General features: G+C 45.8%; 1 protein-coding gene across 1 annotated transcript; it reads left to right on the top strand.

Moving 5' to 3' along the window:
• The first annotated feature begins 992 nt into the window (after positions 1–992).
• IZUMO2 (IZUMO family member 2) lies at positions 993–14,042 on the top strand. Its single transcript, XM_003406836.3, has 7 exons — positions 993–1,224; positions 1,395–1,469; positions 8,123–8,209; positions 8,443–8,463; positions 9,953–10,033; positions 10,866–10,992; positions 14,000–14,042. The coding sequence occupies exons 1-7, from the start codon at positions 993–995 to the stop codon at positions 14,040–14,042; spliced, it is 666 nt and encodes a 221-aa protein (XP_003406884.1).
• Positions 14,043–21,600: the final 7,558 nt, after the last annotated feature.

Below are 21,600 nucleotides of genomic sequence, written 5' to 3'. Positions count from 1 at the left end.
TCTGACAGAGACTGGAAGAACCCCAGAGACTATGGCTCCTGGACATCCTGCTAACTCAGACTCTCAAAATCCACCTTTCAGCCAAAGATTAGCTGGGCCTATAAAACAAATAGTAACACATGTGAGGAATGTGCTTCTTAGTTCGGTCAAGTATATGAGACCAAGTGGGCAACACCTGCCCAAAAGCAAAGATGAGAAGGCAAGAAGAGACAGGAAAACTGGATGAATGGACACGGGGAACATGGGGTGTAAAGGCAAAGGCAGAGAGTGCTGACACATTGTGGGGGCTTGCAAACAATATCACAAAACAATTTATGTATAAATTTTTGAACGACAAACCAATTTGCGCTGTAAACTTTCACCTAAAGCGTACACACACACACAGAGATTACAGCCAAGAAAATCCTATGGAGAAGTCCTACTCTGTAACACGTAAGGTGGCCATGAGTCGGAATCGACTCCACAGCAGCCAACGATAGCCCTAGCACCTAGAACATCACCTGGCACATAAAAAAAAAAACCCAAACCCATTGCTGTCCAGTCGTTTCCGACTCATAGTGACCCTATAGGACAGAGCAGAACTGGCCCATAGAGTTTCCAAGGAGTGCCTGGCGGATTTGAACTGCCGACCTTTTGGTTAGCAGCTGTAGCTCTTAACCTCTATGCCACCAGGGTTTCCAGCATCTAGCACATAGTAGGTGTCAGATGAGTAAATGTAAACTCCTTGAGGGCAGGGACTCACTCTCTTGTCTTCTCAGTCCTAGCTCTGGTGTCTCCAACAGGGCCTGGCACATAGTAGGTGCTCAATAAATATTTGTTGAATAAATAAATGTAAGTTTCATGTGGCAAGGGCAGAGACCTTCTCTGCTCTTCCTGACTCTCTCCCTAGCTCCGAGAGCCGTACCTGCCACATAGTAGGTGCTCAGCGAACACTGCGACCCTCCCTGGGCTCCCTAGCCACGCCCCCTCTGTGACGTCACAAAGGTCCTGCCATGCCTCTAGCCTTGGCCCTTCTGCTGTTGCTGGGCCTGAGCGCCCGAGGAGGCCAGAGCTGCTTGCAATGCATCCCCTCAGTGCAGGAGGCCCTGAGCCACCTGAGATTCACCTTGGTTCCAGGGCGCTTCCACCACGAGCGGCTGCAGGCCCGTGCTCAGGCCCTGCTCCTGGGCATGGAAGGGCCTTTCTTCCGGGATTATGCCCTGAACGCGTTCGTAGGGAAAGTGGGTGCGTGCTGGCGAGGGGACGAGTGGGAGGCTGCCCGAGGCTGGCATGGGAGACAGATGCTTTGGGAACCACTGCCCCCTGGGCTGGGCCAGGTCTGGAGGAAGATGGGAGAGCGGGTCTCTTTGCCCTCTGGGGGACCTATTGGAACCCTCCTCCCCTGTTGCCCCCAGGGACAGCCAGACTGGACTCTGTGGCCTCCTTTGTCAAGAATCAAACAAAGACATTCATGGATGACTCTCTGAAAGGTAGGAAGGAGCTAAGAGGGAAAGCCCTTTCCCAGCCCCTGCCCTTTATTCCCTTCCCCTGGTCAGTAACTCCACCCCCTTGATATAAAAATAAAATCAAACAGGTATATAGCCTTTTCTGTGTGTCTGGCACAGTTCTCAGTGCTTCTCATATGACAATTCATCCAAACGGGATCTATTGTGATTTGTATTTTACAGAGGGAGAAGCTGAGGTACAGAGAGGTTAGGAGACATGCCCAAGGTCACACAGCTAGGAAGTAACAGAGGTGAGGATTTGAACCTGGGACATTTGTATTCCTAACCACCACCCCACACTGCGTGACCTGCAGAGCTACATATGGCTACATTGTTATGGATTGAATTGTGTCCCCCCAACATAAGTGTTGTAAACCTTAGCCCCTATAAACCAAAAACCACATCAAACCCATTGCAGTTGAGTCCATTCTGACTCACAGCGACCCCACAGGACAGAGTAGAACTGCCCTATAGGATTTCCAAGGAGCAGCCGGTGGATTGAAACTGCAGACCTTTTGGTTAGCAGCCGTAGCTCTTAACCACTGAGCCACTAGGGCTCCATACCTGTGGTTATTATCCCTAATCCCATTTGGGAATGGGTTGTCTTTGTTGTGGTAATGAGGCAGTATTAGTGTAGTGTCTTAAGTCAGTCTCTTTTGAGATATAAAACAGCAAGTTAAGCAAGCAAGCACAGAGGAAAGAGAACATAATGCCACAATATCGCCAAGGAACCTAGAAGCAGAAGCTGAAAGATACAAAGACTCTTAGTCATCTAGTGCTGCTGTAACAGAACTATCACCAGTAGGTGGCTTTAACAAACAAATTTACTTTCTCACAGTTCAGGATGCTAGAAGTCCAAATTCAGGGCATCAGCTTTAGGAGGCTTTCTCTCTCTCTGTGTCGGCTCTGGGGGAAGGTCTTTATCTCTTCTGTACTTCTGCTCCTGGGCTATCTTCATGTGGCTTGGCATCTCTCTTTCCCCCATCTCTGTTTCTTCACTTGCTTGTTTTAATCTCTTTTATATCTCAAAAGATACTGACTCAAGACACACCCTACACTAATCCTGCCTCATTAACATAACAAAGACAACACATTCCCAAATGGGATATAACCACAGGCATAGAGGTTAGGATTTACAACACATATTTTTGGGGGACACAATTTAATCCATAACAAGGACTTCCTTCAGAGTCAACAGAGAAAGCTTTTTCGTAGAGCCGGTGCTCTAAGTTGTGTCTTCTACCCACTATGAGTCTGAATCAACTCAACAGCACACAACAACAAACTGTGAGAAAATAAATTTCTGTTCGTTAAAGCCACCCACTTGTGGTGTTTCTGTTATAGCAGCACTAGACAACTGAGACACACTTAGATGGTTATAGACATTTAGCTGGCATGGTGCTTAAAAAGTCATTGAATTCAGGGTCTTAAATGCTAGCAAGTAGCCATCTAAGATGCATCAATTGGTCTTAACCCACCTGGATCAAAGTAGAATGAAGAACACCAAGGACACAAGGCGATTATGAGCCCAAGAGACAGAAAGGGCCACATGAACCAGAGACTACATCATCCTGAGACCAGAAGAACTAGATGGTGCCCAGCTACAACCGATGACTGCCCTGACAGGGAACACAACAGAGAGCCCCTGAGGGAGCAGGAGAGCAGTGGGATGCAGACCCCAAATTCTTGTAAAAAGATCAGACTTAATGGTCTGACTGAGACTATAAAGACCCAGGTGGTCGTGGCTCCCAGACCTTCTGTTGGCCCAGGACAGGAACCATTCCCGAAGCCAACTCTTCAGACATGGATTGGACTGGACAATGGGTTGGAGAGGGATGCTGGTGGGGAGTGAGCTTGTTGGATCAGGTGGACGCTTGAGACTATGTTGGCATCTCCTGCCTGGAGGGTAGATGAGAGGGTGGAGGGGGTTAGAAGCTGATGAAATGGACACAAAAAGAGAAAATGGAGGGAGAGAGCAGGCTGTCTTATTAGGGGGAGAGTAATTGGGAGTGCGCAGCAAGGTGTATATGGGTTTTTGTGTGAGAGACTGACTTGATTTGTAAACTTTCCCTTAAAGCACAATAAAAATTATATAAAAAAAAAAGGCATTGAATTCATTCATTCTACAAATATTTATATGCTAGGCGCTCTATGCTTGCCAACTATTGTAGTAGCTGGAGATACTCCAGTGAATAAAGCAAACTAGTATCGCTACCATTGTGGAGTTTATCTGCTAGAGGGAGAGTTAGACACACACACAGGAAACAAGACAGAACCAGAATATATATGTGTGCTCAGGGTCTCCAAGACCACACTCAGGTTCAATGATTCACTAGAAGGACTCAGAACATAGCAAAGCTGTTATACTCAGTTATAATTTATCACAGTAAAGAGATACAGACTAAAATCAGCAGTGGGAAAAGGCATATAGAAAAGAAGAGACAAGGTGCGAGCTTCCAGTTGTCCTTTCCCAAAGGAGTCATAAGGACAATGCTTAATTCTTCCAGCAACATGCGTGTTATAGATTGAATTTTGTCCCCCCAAAATGTAGGTCAACTTGGTTAGGCCATGATTTCCAGTATTGTGTGATTGTCCACCATTTTGTCATCTGATGTGACTTTCCTAAGTGTTATAAATCCCACTTCTAAGATGTTAGTGAGGCAGGATTAGAGGCGGTTATGTTAACGAGCCAGGACTCAATCTACAAGATTAGGTTGTATCTTGAGTCAATCTCTTTCGAGCTATAAAAGAGAGAGGCGAGTAGAGAGACAGGGGAACCTCTTACCAGCAAGAAAGCAGAGCTGGGAGCAGACCGTGTACATTGGACCTGGGGCTCCTGTGCTGAGAAGCTACTAGACAAGGTGAAGATTAATGAAAAGACCTTCCTCTAGAGGTGACAGAGAAAGCCTTCCTTGGGAGCTTATGCCCTGAATTCAGACTTCTAGCCTCCTAAACTGTGAAGAATAAAATTCTCTTTGCTAAAGCCATCCACTTGTGGTATTTCTCTTATAGCAGCAATAGATAACTAAGACAACATGTGGCAATACACATGGAGTGTTGCCAACCAGGGAAGCTCGCCCAAGCCTTGGCAGCTAGGGTTTTTTTGGGGGTCAGTCATGTAGACATGGCTGATCACCTGTGTGGCTGACCTTAGTCTCTAGCCCATCCAGAGGTCAAGCCGATACTGTGTAGCCCAAAGCCCCCACCATAAATCACATTATTAGCATAGATTAAGGAGCCCTGGTAGTGCAACGATTGGCATTTCAAACCCACCAGTGGCTCTGCAGGAAAAGACCTGGTGGTCTGCTCCAGAAAGGATTACAGCCTAGAAAACCCTATGGGGCAATTCTACTGTGTCATAGAGGGTCTCTACGAGTCAAAAATCAATTTGAAGGCACCTAACGACAACAACATAGACTGCCTGTCTTGGCCCAAGGCCCCCAAGTAAACACAGGCATTCTTAACAGGTAGGAGATTCCAAGGGCTTAGAGGTTATCTCCGAGGAGTCAGGCAAGGGTCAGACCTTTTTTTGGAATGTGCAGGATGTGGACAACTCAGGCCTGCTGAGTTAACCTTTTACTGCACAATGTTTTTGTTGGGTGCCATTGAGTTGATCCCTACTCGTGTTGTTTTTGTAAGGTGCTGTTGAGTCAGTTCCAACTCATAGACACCTAATGTACAACAGAATGAAACATGGTCCTGCACCATCCTCATAATTATTGCTATGTTTGAGCCCATTGTTGCAACCACTGCGTCAATCCATCTCTTTGAGAATCTTCTTTTTCACTGACCCTCTACTTTACCAAGCATGATGTGCTTCTCCAGGCACTGGCCCCTCCTGATAACATTTCCAAAGTACGTGAGATGAAGTCTCACCATTCTTGCTTCTAAGGAACATTTTGGCTGTACTTCTTCCAAGAAAGATTTGTTAGTTCTTCTGGCAGTTCATGATAAATTCTGTGTTCTTTGTCAGCACCATAATTCAAAGGCATCAATTCTTCAGTCTTCCTTATTCATTGTCCAGCTTTCACATGCATATAAGGTGACTGACAATACCAGGGCTTGGGTCAGGTGCACTTTAGTTCTCAAAATGACATCTTTGCTTTTTAACACTTCAGAAGAGGTCTTTTGCAGCAGATTTGCCCGATGCAATGCATCATTTGATTTCTTGACTGCTGCTTCCATGGGCATTGATTGTTGATCCAAGTAAAATGAAATCCTTAACAACTTCAATCTTTTCTTCGTTTGTCATGATGTTGCTTATTGGTCCAGTTGTGAGGATTTTTGTTTTCTTTATGTTGAGATGTAATCCATACTGAAGGCCGTATGCTTTGATCTTCATTAGTAGGTGGTTCAAATGCTCTCCACTGTCAGTAAGCAAGGTTGTGTCATCTACATATTCAAGGTTGTCAATGAGTCTTCCTCCAATCCTGATGCCCTGTTCTCCTTCATATAGTCAGGCTTCAGCATACATATTGAATAAGTATGTTGAAAGGATACAGCCCTGCCGCACACCTTCATGATTTTAAACCACACAGTCTCCCCTTGTTCTGTTTGAATGACTGCCTCTTGGTCTATGTACAGGTTCTTCATAAGCACAATTGGGTGTTCTGGAATTCCCATTCTTCTCAATGTTATTCATAATTTGTTATGATCCACACAGTCGAATGCCTTTGCATAGTCAATAAAACACAGATAAACACCTTTCAGATATTCTCTGCTTTCCGCCAAGATCCATCTGACATCAGCGGTGACATCCCTCATTCCGTGTCCTTTTCTGAATCTGGCTTGAATTTCTGGCAGTACCATGTTGATGTGCTGCAGCAACTGTTTTTGAATTATCTTCAGCAAAATTTTCCTTGCGTGCAATATTAATGATATTGTTCAGTAATTTCTGCATTCCGTTGTATCACCTTTCTTTGGAATGGGCACAAATATGGATTTCTTCCTACTCATAGTGAGCTATATAACAGTAGAACTGCCGCATAGGGTTTCCTAGGCTGTAATCTTTATAGGAGAGCAGATCACCAGGTCTTGCTCCTGTGGAGCCCCTGGGAGTGTTCAAACCGCCAGCCTTTCACTTAGCAGCCAAGTGCTTAACCGTTGTGCCACCAGGGCTTCCTTTTACTGAACCAATACAATATGTGAAATGGAGAGAAGTACTATGGAGAAAACAATGAAGCAGGGACCAGGCGATTGGGAGTGTTAGGAGTAGGGGGTCGGTGGTTGTTGCAATTTAAAGTAGGGAAGTCAAGAAAGGTGTTGCTGGAAAGGTAGCATGTGAACAGACTCGAAGGAGAGAGGGAACCAGCATGTGGGTGTCTAGGGGTAGAAGGTTGCAGCAGAACAAATGACAGTCCCTTGACCCTGAGGTAGGATTATGTTTGGCATATTCACAGAGCAGCAAGAAGGCTAGAGAGGCTGGAGTGGAGTGCTCGAGAGGGAAAGGGGTCGGGGGATGATGTCCTAGAGGTAAGGGGGAGGGGTGGGTAGATAGCGTAGAGGCTTAGAGGCCAGCATAAGAACTTAAAGCTTTTATTCTGGGTCACATGGGAGGGTTCTGAGCAGGAGAGTGAGGTGATCTGACTTAGATTTTAATAGGATCCCTCTGGCTGTGGCTCCTATCTCCCCCAAATCAAGCCCAGCTATGACAACTATTCCACTCATTGGTTCTCCCACCCCAAAACCATAGTACCTAGGGATATAGCCATGAGGATGGGCTGAAATAATGAAGCAGTGGGTATAGATAGAGAAGAGAGGAGAGGGGAAAAGAAGGGAAGGGAAGAGGAGAGAAGAGATTATCAAGCTCACCCTTCTGCCATTTACCAGATTCAGAAACTAAGGCCCAGGGAGGATGGCTGAGTAGACACAGGCCCCACAGTGGATCAGAAACTAGATCTCCCAGGCCATGGATTTTCCCAGTGAACCATGAATAATGCCTGGTCTTGGTCACTCCTTGTGTTATGGATTCTATTGTGTCCCCCCAAAACATATGCTGAAGTCCTATGAATGTGATCCTTTGTGGAAATAAGGGTTTTTGTTATGTTAAAGAGGTCTTACCCAAGTCAAAAACCTGTTGCTGATGAGTCGATTCCAACTCATAGGAACCCTATGGGACAGAGTAGAACTGCCCCATAGGGTTTCCAAGGAGGGGCTGGTGGATTTGAACTGCTGACCTTTTGGTTAGCAGCCAAGCTCTCAACCACTGCACCTCCAGGGCTCCTACCCAGATCAGGTGGGTCCTAAATCTAATCATCTAATCTCTTCTGACTGATGTCTTATAAAAAGGGAAAACAGAGAAATGGGCACACACGGGGGAAGACTCCATGTGATGACAGAAGCAGAGGCATCTACAAGCCCAGAGGCATCTACAAGGATTGCTGGCAGCTACTAGAAGCTGAAAGATACAAAGAAGCTCCTTCCCTTAGAGCTGAAGCCCTGAATTTGGACTTCTAGCCACCTGAGCTATAAAAAAATAAGTTTCTGTTCTTTAAAGCTGCTCGTGGTACTTTGTTATGGCAGCAGTAGGAAACTAAGATATCTGGTAAATGAAGAGGAGTTTCCTTCTCTTGGAAACTGCAGGTGGCACAGGCTTGCTGGGTGCTTCCCACCTGGTAAGGGTCTCTTTCTCTCCTCAGATGAGCCACTGATGGAACAGCTGGTGACCTTTAGGCGGAATGTGCTCCTGGAACTCAAGAAAGTTTTGAAAGAATATGAATTAAAAGGTGCAGCCCCATTTCTCCACTGAGCCCCTTTCCCCATGGGTCCCTTGATCCCTTCTCCCATTTTCCTCCCAGACTCCCTCCTCAACTCCCCTATGACTCAGCCTTCTTCATCTCTCCCCAATATTCCCTTCTCTCCTTTCCCAGACTTACCTTCTCCCTCTCCCAGTTCCCTCTTAGTTGAATTCTCAAATTGCTGCCCCAACCTAACTCACCTGAGCTTTTTTCTCTTGCAGCCTGCCATCCCAAAATTTGCCGTGAGTTCTGGATTTATTGTTTACCTCTCCCTTCTCTATCCTCCTACCCCTCCTGACCCTGTCTCCACCAAATCAACCCCAGCTGCCACACGTGCTCCATTTGGTGTTTCCCCTACCCCAAAGCCATAGTACCTAGGGATATCTGCTTTTTGAGGGTTTATGAAATTGGTTGCATCTTGCAAAAAATTATTTTGGGGGTATGTAAGTCAGGATAGGATAGGCTATGCTGTAGTAACAAATAACCCCCACATTTCCCTGGTTCAACACAACAAAGGTTTATTTCTCTCTCATGCAAATTTATGAGCTGAGTGGCTTTTCCAAGCGGTAACTCAGGGATCCAGGCTGCCATCATTTTTTACCATCCAACCTTGCTTCAGAAGAGAAAGAATAAGGGCTCACATGGGGAATTTTATGGCCAGGCCTGGAATGGCACCTATCGCTCAGCCCACTTTCTGTTGGCTAGAGTTCAGTCACATGGTTGCAACCTACTACAAGGGAGCCTGGGAAATGTAGTCTTCCTGTGTGCAAAAGCTGATAAACAGATGAGTCAGTATTTAGCCAGTGTTTGCTACAAGGGGGCACCAAGATAGAAATACCAAACCAGTTGTCATGGTGTCAGTTCTGACTCCTGGTGACCCCATGTGTGTCAAAGTAAAATTGCATGCCATAGAGTCTTCAATAGCTGTGATCTTTCAGCAGTAGGGGAGCTCTGCTGATGCAGTGGTGAAGAGCTACAGCTGCTAACCAAAAGGTTGGCAGTTCGAATCCACCAGCCACACCTTGGAAGCCCTATGGGGCAGTTCTACTCTGTCCTGTAGGGTCACTATGAGTCCAAATCGACTCAATGGCAATGGGTTTCAGAAGTAGATCATCAGACCTTTATTCTGAGGCACCTCTGGGTGGAATTGAACCTCCAAACTTTCAGTTAGCATCTGAGCACATTAACCATTTATACCACCCAGGGACTTGAAAATCAGAATAGAAAAGTGCAAAATCAAAATGGACAAATGTCTAAATGTCTACAAGAATGTTGGGTCGACTGGACAATTGCAACTCAACTCAATGCCTCAGTAATTACATAAAAATTATCCTTAATGTGAATTGTCAGTGGATTTTGCTCAGCTTGCTCTGTGGTGCAGTAACTAGTTTAAAAATCAGTTGCCATCAAGTCAGTTCCAACTCATGGTGACTCCGTGTGTCTCAGAGTAGAACTGTGCTCCATAGGGTTTTCAAGGGCTGATTTTTTGGAAGTAGATTGCCAGGCCTTTTTTCTGAGGAGTCTCTGGGTAGACTCAAATGGCCAACCTTTCACTTAGCAGCTGAGCACGTTAAATATTTGCACCACCCAGGAACCAGGGGTTCCCTGCGGTGGAATGGGACCTCCAAAATCAGCAGGGCCAAGGGACCCCATCTCTTTCTCCTCCTTCCTTCCCACCCATTGACCATTCTGAGAGCTGCCCTCACCCTTTTCATCTTTCCCCCTGCCCAGATATGCTACAAGAAGAGGTCTTGGACTGTTTCCTTTGCCAGAAGATCATTCCCCAGTGTATCAAATATGATTACTGCTTCGGTATGGTCCCGGGGTAGAGGAGACATAGGACAGGTGCATAAGGGATGAAGACAATCACATCCCATATGTAGCCTTGAATCCTGCCCTCTCTACTTGCTTACGGTGTGGTCCAGAAATTACCTCCACATTCTGAGCATGCTCCTCCCCCGCCTCCCCGTCCCATTAAATGGCAAGATTCCTCCTTAACTTTACAATGCCCCTAATGCCAGAATGGTAGGTGCTAGGACAAAAGTTTTCCTCTTAGCCAGTGCCACAACTGGGGAGTCCAGAAGAACATGCTGAATTCACTCATTCATTCATCCATTTAGAGGTTTTTAAAAATTATTTTAAAAGTTCCGATATATCCTTATAGCAGAGAGACTAGTACAATGAACCCCCATATATCCATCAAAATTAAACAGCTACGCTGGACCTTTTTGCATGCTGTTTCCTCTCTCTGTCACATTGTTCCCCTCACTCCCAGCCTTGCATTCCTGGGATAAATCCCACCTGGCCATGGTGTGTAATTCTTTTTATACATTGTTGGATTGAATTTGCTAATATTTTGTTGGGGGAGTTGAATCTATGCTCGTGAGGCATAGTGCTCTGAAATTTTGTTTCTCAGTTCATAGCTGTGTCCCCAGAGCAGTGCCTGGGACTCAGAATTTGAGGAATGGCTGGAGGGAGAGTCAGATCCCTGGAGAGGGAAGGGCATTATCAAGCCCCAAGAAGGGAAAGGCAGAGAGAACCTCCACCCCGCCTTGGACTGCAGAGGGAGCAGGTGGGCTGAGGGTGGAAGGCCAAGGAAGGGTAGTTACTTTGTGGTCGGGGCTGTCTCCTCCGCCTGTCTCAGTCAACCGGCAGCCCCGCATGGCCCTACAGTACAACACCCGGAGTCGGTACCCGAGGGACCAGGCTGCATTTGGCATCACCATCTCTGTGTTTCTGGCCCTCTTCCTCTTCATGGTCATCGTGTTCTCGTGAGTCACCCCTGCCCTCCTCTATGTCCGTGCAGTGGCCTGTCACTTTGTTCTTTCAGAGTCTCCTCCCAGTCTCTCTCTTTGTATGTCTTTGCCTGTCTTGATCTCTCGCTCTCTTCCTGTGTGTTTCTTTCCCTCCCTCTCTTTTTCTCTCTCTGTCTAGAGTCCCTGATGGTGCAAATGGTTAAGAGCTCAGCTGCTAACTGAAAGACTGGAGGTTCGAGACCACCCAGAGATGCCTTGGATAAAAGTCCTGGCGATCTACTTCCAAAAAACCAGTCACTGAAAACCCCATGGAGCATAGATCACTCTGACACACACAGGGTGGCCATGAGTCAGCATTGACTTGATGGCAACTAGTTTGTTTGATTTGGTTTTCTGCATTGGCAGTTATGCCTGTCCCTAGATGGTGCAAACAGTTAAGTATTCGGCTGCTAACTGAGAGGTTAAAGGTTTGAGACCACCCAGGGGCACCTCAGAAGAAAGGCCTGGCCATCTACTTCTGAAAAACCAGCCATTGAAAACCCTGTGGAGCACAGTTCTACTCTGACACACGTGGGGTCACCATGAGTCAGAGTCGACTCAGTAGCAACTGGCTTTTGGTTTCTCTGTCTGTTTCTCCTTCTCTCCCTACCTTTATTTTTTTCCCTGTTCCTTCTGTGTGTCTCCTCCTCTTCATTTTCTTTCTGGGCCCCTCTCCTTGTCTCTGCATCTCCATCGGACTCTGTGTCTGTCTGTCCATCCCTCTTTCCCGCTGTCATCTTTTCTTTAGCAGCTTCTTCCCCAGATCTGTCTATCTGTCTGATCTCTGTCTGCAGCTCAATCTGTTCTCTTCCTCCCTTCCCCTCTTTCTGCCTGCCTCATCAAATTCCTCCGCCGTGTCTGTCTCTTCCTCCCTGCCTCAGTTACTTCCTCTCTGCCCCAGTTTATTCCTCTCTGCCTCAATTTCTCCCTCTCTGTCTCTCTTCCTGTCTTCACTATCCTCCCTTGTCTCTTAGCCTGCCTCTCCCTCCATCTCTCCATCCCTTTTGTAGCATCTCTCCCTCTATGTCTACCACTCCTATCAGTTCTGGAAGCTAGAAGTCTAAACCAGAGCATCTGCTCTAGGGGAGGGCCCTTTTTTGTTGGTACTGGTTGCCATCCAGTCAATTCCAACTCATAACGACCCTATAGAACAGGATAGAACTGCCCCATAGGGTTTCCCAGGCTGTAATCTTTATGGAAACAGACTGCCACATTTTTCTCCCATGGAGTGGCTAGTGGGTTTGAACTGCTGACCTTTCAGTTAACAGCCAAGTGCTTAACCACTGTGCCACCAGGGCTCCTTCCTTGTTGGTAGCCTTGTGTGTTCCTTGGTTCCTTGGGTTGTAGACAGCTCATGGTGTGTGTGTGCACACACGCGTGTCCGTTTTTGCTTTTTATAAGACACCACTCAGAGGGGATTAGGTTTAGGACCCAGCCTACGCTGGTATAACCTCATTAACGTAACAGAAGAAAAACCTTATTTCCAAACAGGGTCACATGAACAGGTACAGGGGCTAGGACTTCAACAAAACCTTTTGGGAGACACAATTCAATCCAATCTGGGTCTCTGTCCTCCCACCTACAGACACGGAGCGGCCCCTCTGTGGCCACCTCTGCAGTCTCTTTCCCCAGCTCTCCTCTCCTCCCCACAGTCTTCTCTTTCCCTCCTCTGTGTTTGAATCTCTCTCCCTTGTCCCTGGTTCTCATTTCTGTCTCTATCTTCTCCTTTTTCCTCTCTGGACCTTGCTCTCTTGAATTCTGCTTCTCTCCCCCTAAGCCTCTTGCCCAAGCTCTCTGCCCCTCTCAAGGAGCCCGGGTGGCACAGTGGTTAAGCACTGGGCTGCTAACTGAAAGGTGGGTGGTATCAGTCACTCTGTGGGAGGAAAGACCTGGCGATCTGCTTCTGTAAAGATTAAAAAAACAAAAAACCAAACCCACTGTCATCGAGTCAACTCATAGCGATCCTATATATAGGGCAGAGTAAAACTACCCCATAGGGTTTCCAAGGAGCACCTGGTGGATTTGAACTGCCAACCTTTTGGTTAGCAGCTGTGGCTTTTAACCACTGCACCACCAGGATTTCCCTGTAAAGATTAGAGCTTGGGAAACCCTATGGAACAGTTCTACTCTCTCCTATAGAGTCGCTATGAGTCAGTCTCTCTGTATTGCAGAGCCTTTTTCTGTGGGTCTCTTTCTCTCGGAATCCCTGTTGCCCTCCAGCCACTCCCCCATCCACCTCTGACTCCCCCCTTGTTTGTCTCTCTGCTTCTATTTCCCCCTTCTTTCTATCTCTGTCTTTCTCTGCTCTTTGAGTCTCTCTCACTATGTCTGTGTTTCTCAGAGTCTCCCCGTGTCCTCTTAGACTCTCTCTGCCCCCACATCTTACCTCACTCTTGTCCTTGACTGCCATGGAGTCACTTACGACTTACAGCGACCCTATAGGACACAGTGGAAACCCTAGTGGTGTAGTGGTTAAGTGCTAAGGCCGCTAACCAAAAGGTCGGCAGTTCAAATCCACCAGGCGCTCCTTGGAAACTCTATGGGGCAGTTTTACTCTGTTTTATAGGTTTTTTTTATGAGTCGGAATGACTTGATGGCAATGGGTATAGAACAGAGTAGACCTGCCCCCATAGGGTTTCCAAAGCTGAAATCTTTATGGGAGCTGATCACCAGGTCTTTTCTCCTGCATAGCTGCTGGGTAGTTTCAAACCACCGACCTTTCTGTTTGCAGCCAAGCGCTTAACCATTGTGCCACCAGAGCTCCTACAAGTGTCATCTTTTCGCGCCTCGCCCCCCCTCCTCGTGCATCAACACTGATTGGTTGAGAGTCCCTGAAATCTGCCCAGAAACATATGATGTCACTGACACCTCCTGATAGGCTGAGCCGAATCAGGCCAATGATTGGAGGGGAGTTTGGGTATCGGTTAAGGGGGAGAAGCCTCAAATTCCTTTTCTAATCTCCGGACTGTTTCTTTCTGGCCAGGGCTTATATGTACAGGCAAAACCGAAGGCTTCTGCTGCAGTAGGGGTGTGGAAGGAGAAAGGAAAAGAAATTTAGTTAATAAAGTTTATGACAAATTCCTCCATGTCTCTGTCCCCTTCTTGTTGACACCCCACCACCCCCAAGGATCTAATTAGTGTCCAGCTCTATTCCTCTACCCAACGGGGCACCCCTCAAGGGCTGAGACTACGTCTGACTCATCTGTGGACACAGTTACCCTATTCAAGGTAGATAGTGACTTGGGCTTTAGATGAACGACTAACTAAATGGCAGCTAATAACAGCAGCTGTGCTAGCAGGTTCAGAAACTGAAGGATGCCAAGTTATTCTATTTGGTTACTGCTTTGGGTTAGAGCGTGGTGAAAGTTCAGACAGCAAAGAATTTACCTGGAAATGTATCTGAATCTATTTTAGAATATTAAAAAAAAGGGGAGAAATTAAGAGTTCAGAGCAGGAGAGATACCTGTACCCTCCACATTGACCACTGCGGTGTCCTCTGCTTACCCAGCCTTGAAGGTCCAACAATAGTGTCATCTCCTTTAAGATTCATGTTATTGCTAGTTACCACTGAGTCAGCTCCAATTCATAGAGACCCCGTGTACAGCTGACTGAAATACTGCCCAGTCCAATGCCATCTGTTATCTAGTGCTGCTGTTATCAGAAATACCACAACTAGGTGGCTTTAACAAACAGAAGTTTATTTTCTCACAGTTAGGAGGCTAGAAGTCTGAATTCAGGGCACCAGCTCTAGGGAAAGGAGGCCTGGTGGCACTGTGGTTAAGTGCTCAGCTAGTAATGGAAAGGTCATCGGTTCGAACCCCCCAGCTGCCCGGCAGGAGAAAGACGTGGCAGTCAGCTTCGGTAAACATTACAGCCTTCGAAACCCTATGGGGCACTTCTACTCTGTCCTGTACGGTCGCTATGAGTTGGAATGGATATGACAGCAATGAGTTTGGATTTTTTTTGGTTTGGCTCCAGGGAAAGGCTTTCTCCCTGTTGATTCTTGGGGAAGGTCCTTGTCTCTTTTCATCTTCTGTGCCTTGGCTTTTTGGTGATCTTCATGTGGCATGGCATCTATCTCCCCCCACCCCCATCTCTGCTTGCTTAATTTGCTCCTTTTATATCTCAAAAGAAAGAGCCCTGGTGGCACAGTGGTTAAAAAAGACATTGACTCAAGACACGTCCTGCACTAATACTGCCTCATTAACACGAAAAAGAAAACCCATTCCCAAATGGGATTATAACCACAGGCATAAAAGGGATTAGGATTTACAATACATATTTTGGGGGACATAATGTGGGGACACACCATTCTCATAATCACCAGAATGCTTGAGTCCATTGTTGCCTTCCAATTTAGGGAGTTCATCTTCCAGCACTGTATGGGACAATATTCCGTTGTGCTCACAGGGTTTTCTTGTATCTGAAATACTGGTGGCGTAGCTTCCAGCATCACAGAAACACACGACTATAGTGCAGAAACAAACTGATGGATGGTGGCTAGCAGAGCTAACCCAAAACTAATTCAGATTCAGGATTCAGATACCTGGTAGTGGTGATAAGAAAGGTTGAATTTAGCCAAAGATTCAGTGCCTGGCCCAGAGCAGGCACTCAGTATATATTTGTTGACTAAATGAGAGTGGCAGTGTTGGGAAAAAACCCACAAATTCAGTTATGATCTATATACTGAAGGGCTTTGAATGCCACAGAAAGGAGCTTGGTTGTTTTTCCAGGGGTCTAGGGTCGCCATGAGTCGGAATCGACTCAACGGCAACGAGTTAAGATTGAAAACCCAAACATCTTATGGGTCCGGATGAACAACTGCAGGTCCCATTCAAAGAGGACAGAAAATACTTAGCTCCATCCTATTGTGGTCGTGGCAAAACACAGCCCTAGTATTTTCAGATCTTCAGATTTTTCAAGAGAACCCAGAAATTCATATTTTTATGTGGAATGTCTCCATAATTAGTGTTAGTAACTAATTTATTTCAAATACTATAGGCCAATCAAAACATGTTTTGCGACCTCTGCTAGGTAACAGGAAACATCTGGGGCTGGCTGTAGATTTTATATCAGTCAGCAGTTAGCAAAGGAAGAATTACAGTTAGCGGGTCCAACTGGACTCCATAATTAACTACATTTCCCAGAATCCTCCGCCTTCCGGAAAGGCATCTGTTGCTATAGATATTATCATCCAAGTCTGGAGAAGGGGAGAAAAACGTAGCTTCTGACTGGCCGAAATCTTGACTTTTTTGTTCCAGCTCCGCCTCCGTTGCTAAGAGACCAGTTTTAGTTCATGCGCAGTGGAATGCGCGTTGAGTGGCACGCCGTCGAAAGAGGCTCGCTCTAACAGAAAACTCTGGGCATGGCAGTTTTCCCGCCTCCGCTCGCGCAAGCGTACTTTCCGTTGCATAGACTGTTTTCTTCCGCGGTATCGGAAAGGTCCACTGGAATCAAGCTCCGGTCCTGCCCCAGAAGTACTCCCTGGGGATGTCTAGGCCTCTCCATCTCTGGCCGGCACCGTCTGCTCTTTTGTGTCTCGACCCTCGAGCCTCAGCGAGGAGCGGGCTCCTACCTTTGTGGCAACGGACGATGGTCGCCATGGCAACCCTACCGGCGCACGTGACGTCACCATCCCCGGCACGCCATGATTCATGGATTTACGGGCGGCCACCTCGTAGGCTGAAGGATTTTGTTCTGAGTTACACAAGCCCTAGTGGTCCAAAGATGCTTTTTGATTGGGTAACCCAAAGCCAAAGCCAAACCAAACCCGTTGCTGTGGAGTTGATTCCCACTCATGGCACCCGCATGTGCTTCAGAGCACAGCTGCGCTTCATAGGGTTTCCTTGGATGTAATCCGCGCCGCTGGGTGGATTCGAACCGCCAAGCTTTTGGTTGGTAGCCGAGAGCAAACAGTTTGTACCACCCAGAGATTTGAATGGGTATTTTTTTTTCTTTTTTTGCTATCTTCATGTTACAGGTCCATCCACACCTTTAACCTCCTGGGAATTTGCTAGGAGAGGTGCACAATAAACGGATAATTAAATTATGCATAATTATAGCGTGGTGAGAGTTCCCGGGGAACTCAGTTTTCAAAAATAATTACAATTATTAGAGTATCAGCGCTAGGATACTGGAATCTCCTGTGGGAACCCAGAAAAAGTTGCCAACTCCGACTGGGTGGGAATTGGGAAAAGTCTCCCAAAGGAGAGGGCGTGAGAGCTTACTCTTGAAAGAAAAGCAGCAGTTTTTCGAAAGAAGTAGTGGAGAAAGGATATTCCAGACAGAGGGAACAGCAAATACAAAGGCCAGCAGATAGGGATTAACTAGGACTTGCTTCTAATAATATTCATTTCATAGATATCTCTTGAGGCACCCGGTGTGCCAGACCCTGGGCTGGGCAGTGGACACAGAGTCACCAGATCTGACTTTGCCTTCACTGAGTTTGCTGACTGCTGGGAAGGTTGCAGATACAAACACAATCACAATCCAGTGTGATATATGCCATAATGGAGGCACGGTAGGCATTGTAGGAGGCCGGAAAAGGGGCCCTCCAAGAGCTCGGGGACCAGCGGGAAGCCAGCATTGACACTTGCCAGTGGGTAAGTGCTATTATTAAGGAGCTCTGGTAGCACAATGGTTAAGCTCTCAGCTGCTAACCTAAAGGGTGGTCGTTCAAACCCACTCATCAACTCCATAGAAGACTCGGAGCGCTGCTTCCATAACGATTACAGCTAGGAAATCCTATGTGGCAGCTCTACTCTGCACACGTGGGGTCGCTCTGAGTCAGAATCAATTCAGTGGTACCCTGCAACAAGAAGGCAGATTTACACCATTCATTCATTCAGCAAGTAGAGTTTTCTGTACAACAGCCCAAAGGGTGGAAGACAGACTAGAAAGTTAAGGAAACAACAAGGAGGTTGATGAAACTGGAATAAAGTGTCCTGAGACCAGGCTAGGAGTGAGAAGGATTCGAGGAGTAGGGAATGATGAGGCTGATGTGGGCAGACACCAGACCGTTAAAGACTTAGACTGCCCTGCATGGCAACCTAGGTCATACTTACAAACCAGAGCTTGTCAATCTTTTTGATTGTGTACCTTGTTAGCATAAAAATTACTTTATTTATTGATTATTGGTATATTTAATGTATATACTGGATAACAGTCCTGGTGGTACAGTGGTTAAAGCCCTTGGCTTTAAACTGAAAGTCTGGCAGTTTGAACCCACCCGCCACTAGACAGAAGGATGCAGCAGTCTGCTTTCCTAAACATTACAGCCTTGGAACCCTGTGGGGTAGTTCTACTCTGTCCTATAGGGTAGCTATGATTCGGAATCTACTCGATGGTAATGGTTTTGGTTTTCGGTTATTTGTATTACCATGAAAATATATTCACCTATTTGTTCGACACATTCATTAAGCATCTAATAGAATATTTTTTATTGATATTTTTACTTTAATATATCAACTTGTTGGGTACACAGCCACACAACAGTATCATCTATGACTCAAATTCTTTCTTTTGCTCCTGGTGTCTTCAGTATAGGGCTTGGTCCTCGTGGTCACAATATGGCTAGAGAAAAAAAAAAGACGATGAAGACCATGCCTCCTACTTAAGGGCAGGGAGACATCCTCCAGAAGCTCCCAGGAGGCCTCTGCTTACATCTCATTGGCCAGAAGGAGACCACATGCCCACTGCTAAACCAAAGGGAGGGAATGAGTCATCTTGATTGGCTTACAAAAATTGACATTTGACCCTGCGTTTGGTATAGGTCACACTGTTTCAGGGGTGAGTAGCTGAGACAAATCAAGGTTTTGGTCGCAGAGAGAAGGGGGAATGGGTATTGAGCCGTAGGCTGGTGACGGCCATGGTTTTCACACTCTGCCTGGGAAGATGGGCCTCTGAGAACTATGGGCTTACATCACAAGGGAGGCTGGGAATTGTTGTCCAGCTGTGTGCAAAGAAAATAAAGTTTGGAGAATTCTCCAGTCTTTGCCGTTGTTGTTAGGTGCCATTCAGTTGGTATCGACTCAAAGCGACCCTATGTACAACATCCTGCGCCATCCTCACAACTGTTATGCTTGAGCCCATTGTTGCAGCCACTGTGTCAATCCATCTTGTTGAGGGTGTTCCTTTTTTTCACTGGCCTTTTAGTTTACCAAGCATGATGTCCTTCCAGGGACTGATCCCTCCTGATAACATGTCCAAACTATGTGAGATGTAGTCTTGCCATCCTTGCTTCTAAGGAGCATTCTGGTTGTACTTCTTCCAAGACAGATTTGTTTGTTCTTTTGGGAGTCCATGGTATATTCAATATTCTTCGTCAACACCACAATTTAAAGGCCTCAATTCTTCGGTCTTCTGTATTCATTGTCCACCTTTCGCATGCATATGACCCCATCATGGCTTGGGTCAAGCACGCCTTAGTCTTCAAGATGACGTCTTTGCTTTTCAATACTTTAAAGAGGTCCTTTGCAGCAGATTTGTCCAATACAATGCGTCTTTTGATTTCTCGACTGCTGCTTCCATGGGTGTTGATTGTGGGTTCAAGTAAAATGAAATCCTTTGCTACACATTAATTCCATTGAGGGATTAACACTGCATAGAGAAGGAAACTAAAGAGGAGCAAACTCAGACCACAGAGAGTTGAAAGTCTACCAGGCAAATACCAGTGTAAGATCCAAGTAACCCTCCTCTTTTTTTTTTAATCTATTTTTCATTACATTTCTCATAGTTCTTGCTTGAAGAGAGAAGACCTATTGATTTTTATTAATTTTTGTACACTGCTAGTTTGCAGAATTATTGTTTATCTTAGTGTTTCAGTTTCTTTTCCTTGATTTTCAAGATATCAGTCATATATGCAAAGAAGGATGAGAACCTGGACTTCTCTGTTCCAGTTATGTCTTATTTCTTTCTTTTGTCTAATTATATTGCTAGCTCCTCCAATAGTGGTGATGGTGAACATTTTGTATTGTTCCTGACTTTAATGGGATTTTTTAAATTAAAAAAAATTTTTTTTTAGTGTTTCACCATTAAGCCTGATATGGGCTTTTCATTATATGTATATAATTAAAAACAAGAATAGGCCAGTAATTCCTTAACATTGTTATTGTTCAATATTGGCTTATTCTTTTTTTTTTTTTAACTTTTTAAAATACTGTGCTTAAGTGAAAGTTTACAGCTCATGTTAGTTTCTCATACAAAAACTTATACACATATTGTTATGTGGCCCTAGTTGCTCTCCCTATAATGTGACAGCACACTCCTCCTTTCCACCCTGGATTCCCCATGTCCATTCAACCAGCTCCTGTCCCTTTCTGCCTTCTTATCTTGCCTCCGGACAGGAGCTGCCCACATAGTCTCATGTATCTACTTGGACTAAGAAACACAGTCTTCACAAGTATCATTTTATGTCTTATAATCCAGTCCAATCTTTGTCTGAAGAGTTGGCTGCGGGAATGGTTTTAGTTTTGGGTTAACAGAGAGTCCGGAAACCATGTCTTCAAGGGTTCCCCTAGTCTCAGTCAGACTATTAAGTCTGGTCTTTTTACTAGAATTTGAGCTCTGCACCCTACTTCCCTCTTGCTCTGTCGGGGACTCTGTTGTGTTCCCTGTTAGGGCAGTCATTGGTGGTAGCCAGGCACCATCTAGGTCTTCTGGTCTCAGGCTGATGGAGTCCCTGGTTTATGTAGCCCTTTCTGGCTCTTGGGCTAATATTTTCCTTGTGTCTTTGGTGTTCTTCATTCTCCTTTGCTCCAGGTGGATTGGGACCAATTCATATATCTTAGATGGCCACTTGCTAGCTTTTAGGACCCAATATTGGATTATTCTTAATTTATTAATAGTTCATTTAGAAATGCATGATTTCTGGGTGTTATCAAAAGCCTTTTCCGTATCTATGAATATGACTGCATTATTTTGATAATCAATACATAAATTATAAATATAATATCCTAATATAGAACCACCCTTGAATTTCTGGATATACATCACTCAGCTCCCAGTTGTTAGCTGCCTTCGAGCCATGCCCCACTCATGGCGACCCATGCACATTGGGATCAAACCATTATGATCAATAGGGTTTTCACTGGCTAATTTTCAAAAGTAGATTGCCAGGTTTTTTTTCCTACCCCATCTTAGTCTGGAAGCTCCGCTGAAAGCGATTCAGTATCATAGCAACATGCAAGCCTCCACTGACAGATGGGGGATGGCTGCGCAAGAGGTGAATTGGCAGGGTTCAATTTCCTCTACCACACTGCCTATTAAAAGGTGATAGGTAAAACTGAAGCAAACAGGAAGGGGGAGGGGCGCCCGGGAAACTGGGTAATTAAGTGGAAGAGGTTTGGTGTATTAACCATCAGTTTAGATGGGGCCAATTTTCATCTTTCTTGAAGCTATATCCCAAACCAACCCGTTGCCGTCGAGTTGATACTGACTCATAGCGACCCTATAGGACAGAGTAGAACGGCCCCACAGAGTTTCCAAGGAGCGGCTGGTGGGTTCCAACTGCCAACCTGTTGGTTAGCAGCCGAGTTCTCAGCCACTTCTTCTCTGCAGCTATAGTAAGAGAAATTTGAGTTAAAT

The sequence above is a fragment of the Loxodonta africana genome, chromosome 11 (assembly GCF_030014295.1).
Source record: "Loxodonta africana isolate mLoxAfr1 chromosome 11, mLoxAfr1.hap2, whole genome shotgun sequence".
Classification (NCBI taxonomy): domain Eukaryota; kingdom Metazoa; phylum Chordata; class Mammalia; order Proboscidea; family Elephantidae; genus Loxodonta; species Loxodonta africana.
Note: the sequence above shows the minus strand (reverse complement) of the source record. Positions and strands in the feature narration are given on the sequence as shown.

Coding starts and splice junctions, on each gene's coding strand:
- IZUMO2 (XM_003406836.3), top strand. CDS start 993: ATGCCTCTAGCCTTGGCCCTTCTGCTGTTGCTGGGCCTGAGCGCCCGA. Junction 1,225..1,394: donor CGCGTTCGTAGGGAAAGTGG/GTGCGTGCTGGC, acceptor TGTTGCCCCCAG/GGACAGCCAGACTGGACTCT. Junction 8,210..8,442: donor GAAAGAATATGAATTAAAAG/GTGCAGCCCCAT, acceptor TTTCTCTTGCAG/CCTGCCATCCCAAAATTTGC.